At 32.7% G+C, this 22604-nt stretch overlaps 1 protein-coding gene and 2 long non-coding RNA genes across 4 annotated transcripts in view; 2 read left to right on the top strand and 1 right to left on the bottom strand.

Moving 5' to 3' along the window:
• Positions 1 to 15807, top strand: part of LOC126737667 (uncharacterized) — a 53863-nt gene extending 38056 nt beyond the window's left edge. For both annotated transcript variants that reach the window (XR_007661070.1, XR_007661072.1), the window contains exons 2-3: positions 15397 to 15495; positions 15589 to 15807. This is a non-coding gene — a long non-coding RNA (uncharacterized LOC126737667). The remainder of the gene's footprint in view (positions 1 to 15396; positions 15496 to 15588) is intronic.
• LOC126737629 (phospholipase A1 member A-like) overlaps positions 1 to 20915 on the bottom strand; it is a 76080-nt gene extending 55165 nt beyond the window's left edge. Inside the window, exon 1 of the mRNA XM_050442614.1 lies at positions 20742 to 20915. Within this exon, the coding sequence (XP_050298571.1) occupies positions 20742 to 20775 (34 nt within the window). The 5' untranslated portion in view covers positions 20776 to 20915. The remainder of the gene's footprint in view (positions 1 to 20741) is intronic.
• A 498-nt stretch (positions 20916 to 21413) lies between these two features.
• LOC126737672 (uncharacterized) lies at positions 21414 to 22426 on the top strand. Its single transcript, XR_007661073.1, has 3 exons — positions 21414 to 21558; positions 21842 to 21978; positions 22049 to 22426. It is a non-coding gene; the product is annotated as an uncharacterized LOC126737672 (long non-coding RNA).
• Positions 22427 to 22604: the final 178 nt, after the last annotated feature.

Raw genomic sequence — 22604 nt, 5'->3', positions numbered from 1 at the left:
CCTGGAAAAAAAACTGAAGTTCGTTTTTTTTTTATTTTGCGTTCATTGGGAAAATTCCAAACTTGGGGAAATCTCGTTCCAAAAGTACATGAACTTTTTGAAAATATAATTAATAGATATTTTCTTCATCTGACATATTTCACACGCTTAATTTTGACAAGTGATTAACCGTAGCAAGGCTTCTGACACTAATTTTAGGATATTATTTCAATGGTCGCTAAAATAATTTCATCATCATCAACATTAATATTGGATTGTCTTTCTGTCTCATGATTCTTTAGAGTAACTGATCTTGTTTTTCTCAGCCCCTGATAAAGTGCAGTCAACATAGACTGCAATGAATGTCTTCTGTTTGACTTTAGAAAATTTTTCAACATACCTACGCCGAGCTAGTCTAGCATAAACTAAATACATACTCTTCGTTAATCCATTAGTGCATGAAGTAGGATGGAATAAGAAACACATAAGTTTTTTATTAAACATTTGTTTAGTGTACTTCAAATAAGCAGGCAAATGTGGAAAAAAACTAGAAATGTATACATTTTAAAAAAAGAACAGTATAAGGGACATTATGATAAAAATAACAAAATAAAAATTCTGAAAATATTCTGATAATCAAAAAAAAAATTATTTTTTGATATGCCTATTTAGCGTGATAAGCCTTGAAACATATTTTGGGGTGTAAGCCCGCATTACATTTTACGCAAACAAAATTTGCCTTTTTTTTGCAAAATGCACACCTTCTATCAGTCTTAGAATATTCCACCAAATGATTGATATTATCAAATCTAACATCCAGCGGTAGGGTTGGTCTTAGTTTCCCTTTTACAGACTTTACGCGATATAAATGCAGCAAAGCTAGGGCTATGTTTCTTCGTAATATAACTAAAGAAGAACTTATTGCATCCTCAGGGTGAATTATTCTTATAAGTAGCCACCCCTTTACTATGGACACATTAAAAAGATGGGCAAAAATTAGCCACCACCATTTTCTTTGTCTTATTCGGGTCCTATAGTTGGCAACCATGTTGTCTAATTTATCTACCCCACCCATCCCTCTATTATAAATATATTTTATGCCTGGTTGTGGAACATTTACCTTAGATTTAGTTTCTCTGCAATAACTTGGAGCTGTTTTGTTTGCAGATTCGTCAAAATTTGAAGCAGCTGCTACAACTTTGTTGTCCTTCCATTAAACAACTACAATATCTTGAGATGCAGACTTATGACAGGAGCTTCTTTTTTCAGTTTTCCATTCTTGCTTTGACCTTAGTAGTCTATTTTTTACTCGATTTTCACGTAAAGTACCTGTGGCACAGTAACCATCCTGAGACTATGGACTAAGTAAAATAATTATTAAAGTAAAATTGATAGCCTTCATTTGGTGGTATTTTAGCTTGTAGAATAAGGGATAAGACAACGTGGCTTTAACTTATTCTCGGAATAAGTTAAATTATTTTGTTTGCTAATATGAATATCAAAAGCTAAAAGATACCCATTTCTGTTACAAAGAGCCCAGTTTTTGACACTTATGGGCTTCTCCCTAATAAATTGTTTCGCATAATGTTTTCCATAATAAGGAATCATGCTCTCATCAATACTTAGTTTTTCAGCAAGACCTCCGTACTTCCTATAATTAATCGATCAAAAGAACTTACCTGAAGTTCGATCGTAATTATATGAAGGTCCAGTCCGAAAATATTACAATAATTGTTTACTATGTAGTACATGCTTCTTCTACTCTAGAGCATAATGTTTAAAGAAAATAAATCCGGCCCTGCTCCATTACTTATCCCCATCTCCTTGATGCCCCGCGTCCGATGTGTCATTGTTTTAAGGATTTCCCTTCCTGTTTTTCGGTGTACATATACTCTGGTTGAGGGTGGGTGGGTTGTAATATTTTCGGACTGGACCTTCATATAATTACGATCAAACTTCAGGTAAGTTATTTTGATTGATTAATTATATTTCAGGCCCAGTCCTCAATATTACAATAATTGTTTACTATGTAGATATTTAAAGTCGGAAGCCGAAAAACAGTGCGTTTAAAATATATGTAGATACATACCCAAGTATCTAATGCTTTAAGTAAAATAACCTATAAGTAAATAAAAATAAAAATAAACTGAACTTTTATTTCCCAAAAACAAAACAAAAATTAAACTCTTTAGTAGTACTTGACCGTTTGTAGGTAAGTATAAAAATGATATATAAATATTATTATGCCTTAAAAAACTTATCCTAGAAGACACAGTAATTTAATTATTTTGTGTTTCAAGAATTTAATCAAGGAAACTCTTATCTTTAAGTGGTCGGTTATAAAACCGAGCAAATGCGTTGGAGTTTTTACTTCAACCTGCTGATTTTTTTATGGAGTCCAGAGAGAGTCCGTTTCTTAATGCGGCTGAAGTCGATGCGTGCCGAACCGAATGAGGTTTGAAAACAGACGAGTCGACTCCCACTGCCTGTAAGGTCTCCTTTACCCATCTACTTAAAGTTTGCTTTGTAGCAGGTTTATGAGGCTTTTTATATGTGATGAACAGTTTGAGGCATTTATGTCGCAGATTTTGTGTAGCTTCTAAATATTTCTTAAGCGTTGATGCTACACATAAGTTGGGATTATCAAAAAAGGGCAAATCTAGGCATGGTTGTACTGAATTGACGCTAGATGTCTTAATTAAATCAGGAACAAATATTTTGGCTCCTTCGCTAGTAAATTGAATGTTTGGAAGAATTATAAAAGAAAATGTTTGCATTCTATGGCCAGTTCCTAAGGCAAGTAGGGTGATTAATTTATGAGAAAGACACTTTAAAGAATCTGTCTCTGTTTTTTCCAAAAAAACTAAAACAATTTGAGGGTCCCATGTACAGTTGTATCTTGGCTTCGGTGGTCGAAGTCTAAAAATTCTCTTAATGAATCTTTAAAGTTGGGGATCTTCTTCTAAATCTGATGAAGTTATTAAGGATAAGGCAGCACGGTGAGAGTTAAACGTACCAAATATGTTGTCCGTTGTTTCAAAAGCGTTTTGCAAGAAAGATATTATATGAGAACTGTTCTTTTCGAATGGTGAAAAGTTTCTGTTTACACAAAATTCCCACCATCTCTTGTATGTTGAATTATACTGCCTTAATGTGTTGTCACTTTTTTTCATAACTGTTAGGAAGGATTTTTCCATAACTGTTACAGTATTTTCCGATATGCCTTGTATTAAACAAGGCTTTCCTGATAACCTGGCTACAGCCAGGATAAGGTCCGAGGCAAGATGATGTTTCTGGTCGCTGAAAGGAGAAAATAAACTATTATCTGCTGGCCCAAAAAGTAGCAGATCACCTTCAATTATTTTTTCGAATAAAGGGAATCACGGCTGCGATTTCCAATACGGTACAACAAAAATACCAGATGCCTTGTCGTTTAAAATTTTTTGCAAGGTTCTTAAAATTAAAGGAAAAGGCGGAAACGCATAAAATCTTAAACTATTCCAACTTATAGTGAAGGCATCAACCATTTTAGCTTTTGGGTCTCTCTGCCAAGAAATAAACCTTTTACACTTACGATTTTCCATAGAGGCGAAAAGATCGATTTCGGGAAAACCAAACTTTTCTGTAATTTCTAAAAATATGTCATTATTAAGGGCCCACTTAGTTTCCGTATTTAAGACACGAGAAGCTTTATCAGCTTCATAATTTTCAGCTGAGGGTATGTATGATGCAAAAATCCAAATATTTTTGGATTCGCACCAACACCAAATTTTCCTTGTAATATCATTTAACTTCAAAAATTTTACGCTACCCATTTTATTTACACTAGAAACCGCAGTAGTATTATCGGTACGAATTAAAATCGTACAGCTTGAGTAATTTCTAGCAAAATATTGTAACCCAAGGTAAATAGCTTGGAGTTCTAAGAAATTAATGTGTTCGTCTTTATAACGGATATCGTACCATCCATTGGCAGTTTCGCTCTGACAAAATGCACCCCAGCCTGTTAAGCTTGCGTCTGTAAAGATTTCAAGATCAAAAGAATCTTTCCTCAAATCATTATTTGTGGTATAAATGTTGGAAACCCACCACTTTAAATCGTTCCGCATAGGTTCTGAGATATTAATTTTTGCATAACAGCTATCACTATTTTGTTGTAATGCTAGATGTTTTTCTCTCTCTAATATTTTGGTATACACCCAGCCGTATTTAACAGCTGGGCATGCTGACGTTAGAAGACCTAAAAATTTTGCAATTTTTTCTGTTAATTAACAGTTGAGACCATTTTAAAATGTTGTCTCGTTTTTCCAATGTTAGCTCTATGGTCTTTAAAACTGAATTATAAATAAAACCCAAAAATTTAAATCTTCTGTCCGGAAAAAGCACACTTTTTTCCAAATTTACTATAAATCCCAATGATTCTAATGTGACCATAAGAATTTGAACACTTTGAGTGCATTCGTCTTACGATGACCCTAGAACCAAAAAATCATCAAGAAAATTTACGCAAAGTACCCCCCTGGTACACCGCACATGTTCTACTACCGGCCGTAGAAGCTTCGTGAACGTGTAAGGCGCGGTTGTCAAACCAAACGGCAAACAGGTAAATTCATAAAGGGGGTTATTATAAGAAAATCTTAAATATTTTCTATGCTTGGGTGCTATTGGGAGTAAATAATATGCATCTTTTAAATCGAGAGTGGCTGCATATGAGTTTTTCTGAATTAACAGTTGTTTGTCGTTCTGGTGTCCTCCATTTTAAAATGGGGGGCGAAAACGTAATTATTTTAACGTTTTTAATTTAAGATAAAACGTTTTTTCCCATTAGCTTTATCGGCTAAAAATATTGGAGACAGAAATCAATTTTTTGAAAAACTACATTTCTTTATTGCCCCTATTTTTAGTGAGTTGGAAATTTCAATACTAATTTGGCAACTTTCTCTATGATCAAATGATTTTGAACGTAGAAAAACTGCTTGTTTAGGCTTTTTAATAAAAGGTAATTTATATCCTTTAATCCAGCTCAATACAATTGAGGAAGGATTTATAAAGAGCCAATTTTCAAAAAATGAAAGAGGCGACCGGCATAAAGAGCATTATTTTTTAAATTTTCTCTCACCTTTAGGTTCTCTTCCTCCAGGTGCTTTGGTTTTTGTTGCGGTAAGTTTTGGCTGGTTCTGCCCGGTAGGCAGATTTTTGTTGCCTGGCCGGCCGCGTCTCTGTGTAATGACGGACCGGCCTGTACGTGTTTAAAGGCCGATTTTGTTGACTCGATCCAGGGTTATTTCGGTTACTTACAGTATCACCCCCCCTCTTTTTAATAAGTAAAGGTCTTTGCACCGTTTTAAGTTCTTTACTTGCATTTTCAATAGCCTTGAGAGACTTTAGTTAAAAAGGTTTGTAAGTAAATCGCTTTTTATCCAGGAATATTTTCAATATTTCCAAGGACATTCGTGATTGCTTTGCCTAAAGCAACGAGCCCTTTTCCTAATTGACTCTGTACCTCAGAGTGTGAATAGTCTATCGAAAGATTAGACTTTTGTAAGGCGGCCTTAACCTCCGGATTGAGTAATGGGGGGGTTAAAAAAGGCAAATTTGAGGGTGTGTCATATTTATTTAGGATCGCTAATAATTTATCCTTTTTAAGGCCATTTTGCAGAATAGCCTTCCACCTCTTTGTAAGTTCAGGATCAACCCCGAGCATTTCAATGACATCCTCTGGTAAGGATACGTCATTATGAATTACAAGTTCATTTCCTCGAGACTCGTTTGACAAAACGCTACGGGCGTCGTCAATGTTGTTTCCCTGAGGGGCGTTACATACATCCCTTATACCGCCTAAATGTGATTGAGCACTACAGGTACCCAAATTCAATAAACTATCCTCTGAAACAACGCTACAGGCGTCATTTTGAATATCACGATCAGAAGGATCTTTAGCTGGACGTGGCAACGTCGGAATTTCGAGCGAAGCCCGCGTTGGAGCCGCAGCCAATGGCGCAATATTTTTCGTTTCACGGTCACAGTGGACGTGATGACGAAAATTCCTTGATCTGCTTCGTCCCTGCGAGCGTGCGCGTGGGCTTCTTGACTCCCGTCGCCTAGCCTCGTGACGAGGTTGACGATTTCTTTTTTTTCTTTCTTTGACGACACTCTTTATTTCCCTTCTCAACTTCTTCAAGTTGCCGAGTGGATACAGAATCATCTTCGCTGGTCGAAGAGCAACTACGACCCCTTTTCCTCTTTGATTTACCCATTCCAACTGTAAAAAACAGCTATAATCCGAATAAGGGAATTAAATTAATATAGGTTTTTACATTTGAAATGCAATATCAGTCAAGACGTCCAGCTAGGGTAAAATTAATAAGGTTACGTACTTACCCCAGGGCTTTGCGTAAACAAAAAAAAACAGATATAAATTTCACTCTGAGTGGCCGACTGGCCATAAAATAAACGTCGCGAAGAGCAGCAACGTGTGGATGCTCTAAGCACAAGAAACACAATGACACATCGGACGCGGGGCATCAAGGAGATGGGGATAGGTAATGGAGCAGGGCCGGATTCATTTTCTTTAAACATTGTGCTCTAGAGTAGAAGAAGCATGTACTACATAGTAAACAATTATTGTAATATTGAGGACTGGACCTAAAATATAATTTTCATTTAGCCGCCCAATAACCGGTCGAAGCTTATAAAGTCTATAACTTTTATCAATTTTGGAATTATCGTTCATGTCCGCAATATTGCAAATTCCGTAATATTGTCTCAAAACGGTTGAGGCGAATACTTTCTGGTAATATTTTTGGAATGTCATTATTAGCTCCCCAATACATTCGTTTTTTTGGATATTTAGCATACCCAGAAAGAGCTAAAGCACCGAATACAACATGCAGTTCGTCATGATATAAATTTAAACTTTTTTGAGATGCATACAGATTTGTTTGAGTAACAATATGTTCACACATCGATGCATCAAAAAAAAGTTGAAAAAATATTAGTGGGGAAGTAATATTCACTAAATCAGCTGGTGGCTGCTCGGGAGCACACGTGGAATTTATAATAAAAGACGGCTTTTCGATATTCCAATTTCGTAATGTTTCAGTTGATTTTCCAAGCTTTTTCTTCTTTGTTGAGGTTTCTGCTTGTGTTTTAGTTTTTTTTACAAAATGAGAAAGGGGAAGGTCATCTTCGGAATCATATTCTGCTGGACTTCTGGTGTAAATAACTGCTTCGCATTCTGTTCTCAATATTGCCGCTCCCAAATGGTTTGGGTTAGCCTCATGTTCATCATCCGATTTATCGCTGTCCTCATTCGTTAAAGCACCGTCATCGGGAGGAATTAAGTAAATGGAGGCTTTTTCGGGCTTCTAATTCTAGCAGTAATTCATGAAGACTCAATCTGAAAATAAACCGTGGAAAAAAAACTTCAGTGGCTAAAATGCATGACGTCCCTCAAAAGGGACGGAAAAATTTATAAGTCGTTTTAGGCAAAAATTTGTTAAAATTTTATTATAAGATAAAGACATATACAAAATCAAATGCCTTATTTTTGATTTTAACCAAATTTTATGGCGTTAGGTTTCAAAATATTACTCAAAAGGAAAACAATACTTACCCGCCACGTGCTGTTGTATATAAACTAGGGTCCATGCTGTTTTCCTAATACAAATTAAAATACAATATGGCACTGGAGTAAAAATATTCATTCTGGTCCACTCATCTGGGTGTTCAGTTCTCTTATTCTCTATACCTCTGACTTGTCTTAGTGATGATATGAGCATGAATTAAAAAAAATTGCAAACCTTAATAACCCTAATAATCAAATTCACTAAAAGACTTATATGAAAATAAAGATAAAAGGAATAAATATGAATTATAGTGTAAAGCTCTAATAATAATAATAATATTTTGGAAATAATGGTACCAATGCTAGGAAATATTTAACTGACAGTTTTTTAAAATTTTTTTGCATGACCATCCCTGTTTATAGGTTTTTGATTTTTATCTTTTAAATTTTTATAGATAGTTAATAGAGTAAAGCTTCTAACAATGGGCTTAACAATATCATTTGTGTTACAAAAACTAAAGTCCTTAAATTTTTTCTAATGAATAGACAAAAAATTTGTATATTGTCCAAATTCATCCAAAAAGTTCTATAATTTATAATGAACGGTAGCAATTAAAAGTACTAATTGACTTGAAGGATCATTTAATCTTGTTGTATTGTCATTATTCTTAAACTGAATATATCAGTGCCCTCTCAGTACTTCAGTTAAATACAAATGATTGCGGCATGTTGTGCAATTATCAAAATTATTTTTTTATAATATAACCAGTGGCATATGGTGTCGCATAGTTATCTTCTGAAAAAAAATGATCCTCATTAGAAATTATATCAATATTAGCAGAAGGCTAGATAATGTTGACGTCCGAATTGTTATCAGTTAATTTACCAGAAGAATTATTAGAATATTTTTGTAAAAACTCACCAACGTTACCAAGAGGGTTTTAGAAATAATTTTCACAATTAAAATTTTTTTAAATTGGAAAACTATGATTATTTATCCTCAACGTTTTTAACGCTGCAAGGAAGTGCAAACAGTTTCGATTAGAGTTTTTAATTTTATGTTACCTTATTTGCTCAAATAAATTTTCAATGGGATCCTGGTTAAGATTTCTAAGAAGTAAATACGTAAGTCTCATATTTTTGATATTTTGACATATTAGCATATTGGCTCTTATATTTCTTTGCCATCCCTGTATAAATTGACATCTGTTCTTTGTTTTTCCTCTGCATTAATAATTTTCTAGTTAATTTACAGACCAGAGTTTCCAGTGAGGTAAGCACCAAGATATTGTTTGCTGTCACCATTAATATGTTGTGAATTATACTATCAAATAAAAGTTCGCTAGTGTGAGCATTTTCATTGCTAAAAAGTGTCACTGAAGTTTAAATGATTATCCTTTAATTTATTAAGGCACTTTTTTAAATTGTCACATTAAAAAGTTTGTCTAATGTACTGCATAGTAGCAAACTTTCTTTTCGCAAATTTCATTTTGTTTCTTAGAAAAGCATTTCTAGTCTTTTTTAGTAAATGGATATATCAAAGATAACCGTCCATTTACTAGAAAGTGATATATGATATTAGGTCTGCTCTCAGAATACTCCATGGTCAATTCTCATAGAGCTGCTCTGTTAAAGCCGGTTTGGTAACAAATTGACTTTAGACCTTTAATACAGATGAAAATCAATATTTTTAGAGTCCTTGTTTTGATTGTATGCTAAGTGAAAAAATAAGATACTGGCATCTTATAAGATTTACCCCGTATCGTAAAAACAAGAGCTCGATTTGGTTGCAGATTTCAAAGTCTTCGAATGCAAAAATTCCATGTGTCGACTTTTCATTAAGAAAACCTTAACATGAGAATATATTATCAAACATCAAAACACAACTATGTATTAATTAATTTCTTAGTTACTTCATTATAGCTGTCCTCTATAAATTGAAATCTTCCATAATTGTAAAGGGACTTTAAAGGCGCAACATCCGCATTGTCTATTTTCAAAAGTAGTTTAAGTTTAAGAGCTGGCTTTTGGTAGATTTATAAACATTATAGAAAATATCCTGTTTATAGCTTAAACTAGTTTTTGGAAATATCAGCCTTAACTAGAATAATGCTTAGCAGAAAAGTTTGTTTTGAATGTTTGCTTGCAATGAACTGAATGCTTTGGCTGAGACAACTAGACTTTTTCCAAAGAGGACAATAATAAAGTTAAGTCACCACTAATGTCACCGTCCAGTCATCTGAATATCAGTATATTTAGTTTCATAAAATCAGTCTTAACTTCGACGGATTAAGTTGAAATTATAAACAGGTAAAACCTCATAATAATATATGGTATAAATATTTCGGTAGCTAAAACATATTATCAAATACAATGTAGATACGACCGGCGTAATCAATGCACAGGGATTTTTATGCCTTTAGCAAGATGGCTTGATTATTATACCGGGTGTCTTAGGAAAGTGGTTCGCTCCTATAACTTTTTTATTTTTTAATTAAAAAAAATGAAATTTGGTACGTGGATGTAGCACCCAAATTGGGATGAGCTGACGTATCCAATTGTTATCTGTTACTTCTGGTTTAACCGCAAATGACCCTAATATTCTATTTTAAATAGGATCCCCCAATTTTTTTGACATATTTTGATAGAAAATGACATTCTAAAAAAAATGACAGCTCATATGTCAACTTTTGTAGGGGTATTCAACAAAATCTTTTTACGAAGTGGTTTTGTCACTTTATAAAATTCGTTAAATCATCTCAAGATGAACCTGTTTTGTTATTATTGAATGGACATTACAGCCATACCCGCAATTTGGAAGTTATTAGCTTAGCCAGGGAAAATCACATTTCAATATTGTCACTACCTCATTCTACGCATAAATTACAGCCCTTAGATAAAAGTTTTATGGGTCCATTTTAAGCTCCACTATAGCAAATAAATAAGAAATTGTATACGTGCAAATCAGCGTCTTGTTTCTGTTCATGAAATAGCCGAGCTATTAGGAAAGGCATACCTAAAGTCACAGACAAGTCACATAATCAAGGGTTTTCAAGTGACAGGTATTTACTCCTTTAATTTTTTGTGAAGCAGCTAAAAGATGTAGCGATTTAAAAGAAAACTGCAACAACAACAATACTTCCCAAGATCAAAGTTTCTCTCTTGTGTCCAGTCCAGCAACTCAAATAAATAAAAATGCTAAATCTACTGATGTTCAAATAATGATCCCCAACCCGGATGCTCTAGATATGTTGATGATATTTCTGGCTCCACAGCGATTTCCCCATTCCCTTTCATAAAAAGAAAGGTAACTAATCGTGGAAAAGTCTTCTAAGTCTGAAATTATAGCGTCTCCATACAAAAATAAGTTAGAAACTTCTATTGAAAAAAATTTAATATTTGTGAAAAAGGAAAACAAAATGTGTTTGGCAAAACTTTCTCCAATAGTAAGTCGGATAAGTAAGGGTAAGGATAAGTCCCAACCAAAAGTTTCAATACGAAAAAAGATCGTTGAATGGTTGAAACTCTGAGAGTGAAGATGGCGAAATATTCATTCCTGATGATGAAGATAACGCCCTTGAAGAAATCGAAACTCCTCCTGAAAATGAAGATGCAACATGTATTTATTGTGAAAGGCTTTTCTCTGAAGATGTCAAGGGCGAGTCGTGGGTGTGCTGTTTGATGCGTAATATGTGGTCACTTAAGACTTGGACGGACACAGAACGCGGCGAACATGTTTGCGATTTTTGTAAATGAGTATTTTTATGTCTTGTTTTTTGAAAATATAAATTTTCTTTGTTACTTTTATAGCGTGGCCCATATTTCAAAAACTTTTAATGAATCTTAAAAATTTATACATTTTGATTTTTGAAAATGACACAATTCTTAGTAAGTATTTTTTTAAAACCGTGTTTATAACTTTGAAGTGGATGCTCCCAGTAATAAGGTTTCCAAATTACAGGTTAATTCGTCCAATGACACCATTAATATTTAAAAAAATCAAATAGGGCTCATATTCGGACCTTCTTCTCTAATACTATAGAAAAATGAGCGCAGTTGCCAAATACCTTTATTAAGAGACTCCGGGCGAAATTTAAAGCATTGCCGTTCTACAGGGTGTTTTAGAACTATGGGATCAAACTTCTAGGGGTTGTTCAGTGCAACAGTAGAAACCATTTAAGTATAGGAACCCATGTCCGGAAATGTGTCACTACGTATGGCCCTAACACGCGTTTAAATTTAGAAAAAATATTAATTACCTAAATAGGATCTGATGCATTTATTTTTACCTTTTGTATTTGATACCATCACAACAATTGTTCAAAATGACTTCCTCCAACGTCAATACACCGATTTAAACGCCGCACATGATTTCGGCGGACTACAGTAAAAATTTGATCCTCGTTTTGAATGATTTCAAATGCTGCTAATATTCGTCCAATTAAGTCTAGCTCTGATTCCACTGGAGTTTCGTAGAATAAAGACTTTACTTGTCCCCACAAGAAAAAATCGAGAGACGTTAAATCGGGTGACCTAGGAGGAGAAAGAAAGGAACTGCTTCACCTCTGGCAATCCAATGGTGCCCAAACCGCTGAGCCAAATACTCGCGTACTTGTACAGCTCCATCATGCTGAAACCACATTTGCTGTCTAACGTTTAGTGGAACATTTTTAAGGAGTTCTGGAAGAGCTTCCTCTAAGAAACGCAGATAAATAGGTCCTGTTAACCGTTCCGTTTCCAATTAAATAATCATCAACAATACCTGCCCATACGTTGACAGACCAACGATTCTGATGTTTTCTTGTAAAAATTGCATAAGGATTCTCTTCGACCCAAACATGGCTATTCCTACTATTAAAAATACCGTCTCTTGTGAATGAGGCTTCATCGGTCCACAAAACATATCGAAAAAAATTTGGTTGTGCAATGATGTGATCCAGAAGCCATCGACAAAATTGAACTCTAGGATGAAAATCGGCTCCAGTCAAACCTTGAACTTTCTGGAAGAGGTAAGGATGGAGTTGTTGCTCGTGTAGTACGTAGCCGATCGAGAGTTCTAGCCGTGACACTGGTTTCGGGGCGTCAAAATTGAAGCCGAGATTTGGTGGCGCACGCCGTACAGTGGAACGACTTAGTGGAGATACCGCGGGACCTAATATTTTACATTATACAAGATAATATATTTTTTTTATTATTACGTATTTTTAGGTATATGATAAATGTTTTAAATATTTTTTATTATTTATTTTATTGGAAAAATATACATAAACAGAGTTTCAAATTCGTCTACTCTCAAAATACGAAAATGGATAATTAACCCCAAAGTTGCATATGATTTACTTGTAAAAGAATATGCCATATAAAAAAATATATATATTATATTTTGTGTGGTTTTGAAGATTTCGAAAAAAAAACAAATTTCCAAAAACTTATTCTTGACACTTTTGTGGGTAATCTTGGTTGCTATGGGAAAGTTTTTGTATTGCTGTATTACTTTTTCGTAAAAATGTATATGCCGAAAACAAAATTAGGTAGGTACCTACGCCAAATTTTTGTTGTTTATTTAAAAAATCAAAAATTTGAATGATTCCGAAGATAATCAAAAAAAACCAAAAAAAAAAGTAAAATCCATTTTAATTTTTTCTGAGCTTAAACAGGAATGCAGCAAGAGGTAGGCATTATTCTAAATAAAATTAAGATTGTAAAATGTAAGTTAAAAATAAAATTGTTAATTTACCCACCTAATTTAAATACCGAATTTTTATTCTTTTTAAAACTCAAAGCGAGTATCAAAATAGTTTGGTAGTTTAAAATTTTAAATGCGTAATCTTACTAAAAACTACAATAATAACTGCAGTAAAATATTATTTCGAATCAACGCAAAATATGTGCCCCAGTGCGGAATTTTTGCCATCGCGATGCGGTCGTCGCCTCGCATGATTTCGGCTTCTGTTGTGAGGTATCGATGGAAGCGGGGATAAGTGTCCAGGCTAGAACTATCGATCGGCTACGTGTAGTACCCGCCAGACAGAAGCGTTACTCGTATTCATATTCTTAGCGACGCGACGTCACGTGTGCTATTTGATGATTCATCGGCAACTCGCTAAAGCACCTCTTCTTCAAATTCGACCGTTCTTACGGTTCGAGCAACACCAGTATCATGCATCTTGGTCTTAAACATGCCTGTCTCAGCGAGCCGCCGATAAACCGCAATAAACTTTTTGTATCCAGGATGATGTAGTTCGGGATAACGTTTATGATACAACCGCGATGCTGCTCGTGCATTGCAGTATGTTGCTCCGTTTGCCAAATGCATATCCGCCAATTCTTGATTGGTAAAGTTTTCCATTAGCAATAAATGTTTAAAAATTGAAAGCTATAAAATTTTTAAACATGACATTGAGAATTGACATTCATAAGCGTTGATTTTAAACAATTGTTGTTATGGTATCATGTACAAAAGTTAAAAATAAATGCAGCAGATCCTATTTAGATACCTAATTAATGTTTTTTATAAATTTTAACGCGTCTTAGAGCCGTAGTGGCGTAGTGACGCATTTCCGGACATGGGTTCCTATACTCAAATGGATTTTTCTGTTGCACTGAACAACCCCCAGAAGTTTGATCCCATATTTCTGAAACACCCTGTATATGAAAATTTGACGATTCAAACAAACCTAGTTATAAATTTTAATAATTATTACTATTGAGAAGTATAAATATAATATAAAATAGTTTTGATTATTAAACGAATTTTACTTTCTCTTACTTTAAAATAAACAATGGTTCAATTAATGCTAATTAGAATAACAGTTACAATAACATTATTTGTCCTACATTAATCTGTGAATGACATAAAATACAAAACAGCTTTGCGTGCGAAATGCAGCACACTGCTATATTCTCATGCAAAAGAAAGGCGTGGTTCTATGTTCTGACGTTAGAGGGCGCAACATACTTAGAAACACTTTTCTGATACATTTTTAACATATTCTAATGTTCTAAGCTTTCAGTCAATCAATGATTTTCTTCACTTATTATTAGATGCAAATGCCCGTTTACGTGTGCCAAATGTTTATAAGTACCTAGTACCAATTACTAGAAATCTGAAGAAATAATGATGTCCTTTACTTAACAGTGATTTAAAAAAATATATTTTTGGTTACTTAGTAAGCTTAGTTTTTTATGGAAAACGGTTGCATCTTGGTGGAAAACCAAAAAAATTATAATTATTATAAGCTTATAATTGTCGGCGGAAGCTAAAAAAGAAACTAATGGTAGTATTTTTTCATAATGTCTTTCCGAAAAGATTTTGTAACTAACTGCTGCTGTCAAGTCTGGAAATATAATAAAGCAGGATGAGCTCACTCAGGACAATGAAACTATTTTTGATCTAGAATGGCAGAAAGAGAAAGGAACAGAGGCACAATCCTACATGGACTTTGGAACTGTCCGTTATGTGTTAGATTCACGTAAAGAAAGATTAGTATTGTTTTGATCCACTTTCTCCTCCATTTTTCAGCACGGAAAAATAAAAAATATTAATAAAAATCGTGACGTAAGATACGATTAATAATACGTAAGATACGATAATAAGTTTCTAGTAGTTAAAAATAAAATTATTATAATTAAACCTAACATTTAACAATTAATAGAAGATTTGAAAAAATGGAACAAATGTGGTAAACAATGAAGAAATTGTTGTTTTTCAAAAGTTTAATACCTTGTATGAAAAAATTTAACTTACACAGATAACTAAATACAAAAGTTGGAAATACCGTTTAAAACGTTATAGTAAGTCAACTGAAATCTACTAAGAATAATTTAAAAACAATAGTGTTTTCTTTCAGCTTTTAGCACCACCTTTCCGAAGCTCTCAAGGCAACAACAGGAGCCATATATGAATACATCCAGATAAGTTTTTGGCTAGAAAGTCAGTAAAGTAAATGGTAACTTCACCACTTTTGACAGTCACTTTAATTTTTTTTTCATTTTCACATTCACTTTTGATCGACATTGACCTTTTTTCGGTTTCGGCTTAGCTGGAAGGGCCATTCCGAAGCCGTTGACTGGTTTGCACCTCGAATTGGGAAACCACGTCTCATCACCATTATGAAATTATAAATGTGGGGAGTTGGAATTGACTAACGACTTGGTCCTAACATGTCCTCAGCGATCCAAACAATCGTTTAAAATAATATATTATTATGAAAATTTCAAAATGGCTCTGCCGTGTATTGAAATAAATAAATAAAATAAATGTGCAGATGTAAATAATATATATAAATAATATATTTACATCTGTGGTTTTACTTTTCCGTTTTCCTCTTTATTCTTTTTCAATTTTTCATGGCTGCAGGCTCTTGATTTCCCCGGAAAATTGCTGAAAGCGGTGGAGCTAGAGCTAAACTTAGAGCTAGTATTAGAGATTCCCAGTCCGGATAGCTGAGCTACAAATGGCATACATCTACAACCTCGGTTTTGAAGACTAGCAGTTCATTTCTTGGAGGAATATGCAGGCCAGTTTATTCCATTTATTTAAATATTACTAACCATAGATTTGTCTCACTTATTTAAATTTTTATTAATATACCTTTTATTTCAATTTAATGTTACAAATATTTAATCAATGTCATAATTTAATACGTCAATTTCTTATCTATGATATTAATTATTTTTGGTTCAATATTTTTCAGTAACCTTTTTGATAGTTAAGTAGATATAACACGGTTAAGGATGATATGTCTTAGGTAAAAAGGTTTATGAACTTTTCCTTGCGTAATATCAATATATACTAAAAACTTTAATAATTGCAATTAAATTTTCAAGTGCTGAAATCTACCTAGTAGCGAAATCATAATTTAAATGTTACTTTTGCAAACTTATTTTATTCATATCAACATTATTCATATTTTAATTAATAGCAAATTATGACATTTATCACATTTATCAGATTAGAACATGAGGTGTGTACATATCTTTGATGTAAAAATTTGGTAGTATTGTTAAGATTTTTTTTTGCCTCTTTAATTCTACCTTATCCAGAGTCATTTAATTGTTAATTGAAACCTATATACTAAGTCTTTTTGTTAGTTTTTGTTAGTTAATTACTTATTTATACAGTAAAAAGTTTATCTTTTTGGTTGTTATTTAAAAATATTTACAGATGCTAAAATAACATAAAAGTGGTAATATTAATAAGAATTCAAATTTAGACGCAAAATGACTTGGTTTTTTTAAATAACCTTTAAAGAGTGTACAATTTATTTAGCTGTTATCAATTTATTTATTTAATAGTCATCTGCTCAATAACAATATTGCTAATAAATGTTAAACATTAATATTAAAATGAGGTATTAAAAAAAAATATATTTCAACAATGATTTATTTTTAATAAACAATTTAATAATGACCAAAAATAAATCCAGAACTTATTTAAAATAAATATGAAATAAGTTGTTATTAACCTAAATATTCGAAATGACCACCATTATTGTGTAAGCATTTTTGCCCATTTTTTTAATTATTCATCGAGTTACTAATTACTATTTAATGACATTTAATATTCTCCGCTCTTGATATAACTTGCTCAGATATTATAAGAATTAAAGTTGTCAAAAAAAATTGGAATAGAAAGTAAATATAGGTAAAATTATTAATTTTATTTTTTATCCCTTAAAAAAAATTAAACTTAAATGGCATTTGTACTTTTTCACTAAAAAAAATCAGATGATTACTATCAAATTTTTATTAAGTATGCAAAGTATGATTCGCCATTCTCGTATCAGATGTAACATCCCACGGAAGTTTAATTTAGAATTTATCTATATCAGATAAAGGTTTGCCTACTCATTAAAACTTTATTATCCAATCAAAATAATATTGATTATTCAGGATAGTAGTTATCAATTTATATATTATTTTCAGTCCAACGGATTTATGATAAGCGATTAAGCATCTTAATACTCCGTGTTACATGCATATAAATTTGAAAGAATTACTATTGTAATAAAAGATGTCATTAAAGTTAAGTTGATAATAAGTATATTTCTTTTCCTAATTCTTAATTCGACGTCATATATAAATTAGTGATTAATAAGAGAAAATTGAGGTGTATGTCACATTTTATTATTATGCTAAAGACACGAGGCTGGTAAAACAATGACTGTATTTCCTTACTATAATATTTATTTATAAATTGAAAAATAGGTTAAGGCCAAGCATATTTATGATTTTATCACACTTTAAACAAAAATTGATCGATATTTTTCATTACTTTTTTTACTTTAATAAAATAGGTGAAAAAAGTGAAAATACTAAGCTTAATAAAAATAAACATATCTTCGCTTTATTCCTAGAGCTTTGGTCCATAGGAATCAGTTCCTAATACAAATTAAAATCTAGCAAAATTCAATAAGTCTGGTTAGTGGGAGGATCAAAGATGAATAAAAAAAAGAATGAGTCGTTAAGATATCGTGCTTCAAAAAAACATATAATGTGTTAAGTGTGACAAAGAATAATCCAAATACTTTTAAAGGTAATATATGTTAAATTTAAATCATGATTTATAAATTGCACTAAATACAAATACAACATTTGAATCTATTTCGACCGACAGCACAAAAATAACAGACCTTAAAAATCAATAAATAGCTTCAAACAAAAAAAAAATACAAATAATCAATAATAAAATTTAATGTCCTTAGGGTGAAATGGAATGAAAGTGTCGCTTAGGACTAAAGTTAAGCAGTTCAAATAAAACTGATTTTATTTTAGAAGAAATTCCGATATTTCAACTTCTATTTGGACCATCTTCAGGCCTATTACTGTTTATATGTGCAGTGATGAAATAAGCAAATATTATGAAGTGTTACGCTTTACATCTATTTTATCGTTATCAAATTTAAGAAAATTTTTTCAACAGGACTTTAACTTACAGCAGTCGCCGTTGCGTGTATTTACGAGCTCTTTTGTTTTGTTCCTAAAAATGTGGTGTTTTTTAATTCTATTTTTAATTTTTTTTTTAATTCTTTTAAAAACTTGAAAATGTAGATGTAAAGCGCAACTTTGTAATAATAACCGTTAACGCCTTTTCTGAGGAACTGACTTGTATATCGATGATTGTCCTTTTTGTGTTTTTATCTCTCTTCTGTGATGCCAGTGATGAACCAAACCATGACTAAACCGAGAACCGGTTCCACCAGTTTTCCTGCGTACTTTTAGCAACTCTATTTCCTCTACTCCCATTCTCGGAATACGAGGAGTAGAACAAGCGACTGGTCGTATTGCTTTTTCCACCTTTTTCATTGACTTTAAAGCCTGATTTTTTTTTCTCAAATTAGATCCGAATACATATTTTTTTGGTGGAATTTTTCCTTCTAAATTTTTTATTTGTTTGTTCTTTATAGGAGTAACAAACTATCCTTTTTTATTTGATACAGTTAAAAAGTTTACAAAAAATACGACCAGCCATTGGTATTAAAACTTGTTCCTTTGTTTATAGGAGAATCATCCTCATTTATATTTAAATTTATACCTTTAGGATCCTTTACATTTCCGAGAATTCGAACGTGGCCGTGACGTGTCTTGCTCTATTTAATAGTATAGGAGCCCGTGTAGAAACATGTACACATGTGGTACAAGTTGGAAGTAACTTAAACTTGTTGACGACATACCATTGGATGATGATTCGACCGTCAGCTGGCCAGGTTACGTTGCGTAGGATTGCTAAGGTATTACAAAAACGTAAAAAAAATATGAGAACCATTTGATACAGGTTGAAACTCATATGAGCGTAAGTTTATGTTATAAAATTAACATATAAAGCCGTCAGCTGGCCACAGAGCGTTGCTTTATCCGTCAGCTGACGTATCAAACCCATTAAAAATCACGAAAATTTAGAATTATTGGATACAAATTGAAACTTTTGTGGATATTAGTATTCATACTACTATTCACAAAAAACATCGTCAGCTACGTGTATGTTGTTGCGAAAGTCGTCAGCTGATGCGGAGAAGGTGCTAAGCGCTCGACCATCGCGCGCTTGCTTGCGTACATCAACTGACGATGTTTTTCAGGTATATTAATATAAATATTAACACCCACAAAAGTCTCACGCTGTATCAAATGGTTCTTATTATATATCTGATATTTAAAAAGACACAGATCGCATGAATTATAATGTCAGTGTAAAACACTTTTTTAGCACTAAATTTCAATTTTAAAACAATATTTATGAATGAAAACATTTATTATCATTTATGAAAAAAATTATTGTTAACACAACTCTAAAATACCACTTCATAAATTTTTTTTTCACTCTGAAATATTATCGTCTTCATCCGATTCATCGTTTTCTTCAAGCTCAACAGATGCCAGATCATTGTTCCCTTGTTCATTCTCTTCTAAAAATTATTAATTCTTATTCTTCGACCCCCCTTTCTATTTAAAATTTTTTCTCAAGATGTCGCCCAGCCGCCATCTTGGAATTTACAACTACCTAGTTTACAGTGAAAAATAGTATCTATAGACCGATTTACTTATGCCAAGTTTAAAAAAATTTTTTTGACCCGTTCAAAAAATAAATTGGGGGGGGGGGGGGACTTCAAAGAAAAGCACTGTATATTAAAAAGCAAAAAACAAATTTACCGAAGTACTTGGGGTAGACAACCTAGCTTGAACAATATTAGAGTTTTGACGTCTTTTAGAAATTTGAATAGTACCTGGCTAACAAAAGGTGTTTTTCAAGTTATTCTCAAACGTTTTCTCAATGTCGTTCTTACCAGAAGCAAAATTAGGATCGGCTACGCTATCGTCAGAGTCACTACCTAACCACTTACATCTGTTAAACTTTTTTGAGATATTTTTTGGTAATCTAATACTGCTTATCACTATTACCACGTCAAAATTACGTCCTAAATAAAATACGGTTAATACTATTGCTACGTAAAAAATACGTGTCGGCTTTTAGAAATTCGGCTTCAACCAACACTGTAAATACACAGATCAAACTAGTTCAGGCGTGTCATACTCCTGATAGACCGCTCAAAGCACTACTGAGCGCTAAGGTGGGAGAAGGTAATAAAATTGTAGTGACACGCTAAATAGTGCTGTCCGCACGTAAATATTACGTACAATAGCATTCCAGGGTTAATAACGATTAAAATTAAATAAACAATCTAAGATCAATAAATACCTGATGTATTGTTTTCAAGTTCCTGAGTAATCATTTTTACATTTTGAGGTAACTGATCGCCATCAAACCATTTACATTTTTACATTTATTAAGTTATTCGTTATTAAAAGTTTTTAATTTGCCTCTCTTTTTTTTTACAAATAACACAAAATTTTTGACCGTTGACATTCTCAAGTGAAAAATACACGCACTCTGTAAGTAAAATTTCTTAAATACTGCGACGTAAGCGAAGTGAAGCGTCGCGTGATGCCACTACAGCGCAGGCGCAGTCGAGCCCTCTGCTCCGAAAATCCGAGAGGGGGAGAGAGAGCAAGACATATACAATAAAGGGTAGGTGGAGAGAAAGCAAAATATCCAAGGATGCTTCCTTTTCTTTCCTCTTACTTTCAGTTCGGACTATGTTTTTTTCACAATCCAGGATGAGAACCATTTAATACAGCGTGAGACTTTTGTAAATGTTAATATTTATATTAATATACCTGAAAAACATCGTCAGCTGCTTGTATTATAATATAAACATTGTTAGTTGATGTACGCAAGCAAGCGCGCGATGGTCGAGCGCTTAGCACCTTCTTCGCATCAGCTGACGACTTTCGCAACAACATATACGCAGCTGACGATGTTTTTTGTGAATAGTAGTATGAATACTAATATCCACAAAAGTTTCAATTTGTATCATAAGAATTCTTAAAACCATGAAAATAAATCATTTTATGTGTATTAAAATCTTATACTCCACATTCATTCAATTGCAATTCAAGGAGGGGCCTTGAACCAGATGTCATACCTTCGGTGAACCTCCGAGGCTTAATACAAGGTAAGCTAGAATTGTATTTGCAACAGGTAACCCCACTAGTGCTCTAAGCTTAAGCTTAATTTAATAATAAACTGCTTGGGTTAAGCTATGGTCTTTAACTAATAATTTAACACTATCATAGTAAAGAAATATTATACTTAGTAATGTATCTCTTAGAAAGACACTACTGTTGTGTGGCCACATGATATTTTGTATGATATATTTGGAATCAATAAAATATTACCTTTTTATTTCTATAAGTCCAAGAGGTATAGAAAATTTCATTTAAAATTTTTTTTTTCAGATATAAAGAACTGACTACTTTTGATCATATAACGCAGCAATTGACAACAAATTATGATAATGGATTCAAAGTTAAAAATTGCGCCCAGGTCATTAGTAATACCATAGGATCTTAGGCGGACAATATAGCAAAATGGGGTAATATTTTATTTTTTTCTAGTTAAATATTTTAGGAATTAATACTTCAAAATATGATTTCTATTTCAAGATATTGGATTCTAAAATATTGAATTACCCATTGAAACTCCATACGTTAGCAGAATTCATTTGCTTCTGTATAGACTTTTTGATAGACTCAATGTCAAAACTTACTCAAAATGCGACACGAAACCTGAGAGAAGAGCAATTCAAGAGTTTCAATGGATGAGCATTTTTGGATCCTATACAATAAACATTATACATTATGGAATTTAGAAGAATTATTATATTTTATTTAATATTTTAACAAGCATGTATAATTGTTTTGTAACAATTTTGATTTTGTAAATTGTCAATTTTTTATCTTTTGTTTCTGCTGCTATTATGCTTACTTGTTGTCTCTTTCATGCTAATTTGTTGAAAGTTATTTCATTTATAATATTTACTAAGGAACATTTATGGTGAGTTGAGTATGCAGTAATTTCTTGGTGATTTAATTAGATTCCGATTGGCCTTACATTTACTATAACATTTTGTATGACTCTGAATAAACCCTAACTTACAAGGTGTATCTTTTATACAACAAACTTCGTATTTAAATTAAGTTATAAATTTATACATAATGG

The sequence above is a fragment of the Anthonomus grandis genome, chromosome 1 (assembly GCF_022605725.1).
Source record: "Anthonomus grandis grandis chromosome 1, icAntGran1.3, whole genome shotgun sequence".
Classification (NCBI taxonomy): Eukaryota; Metazoa; Arthropoda; class Insecta; order Coleoptera; family Curculionidae; genus Anthonomus; species Anthonomus grandis.
This window is presented reverse-complemented; position numbering and strand designations above follow the sequence as displayed.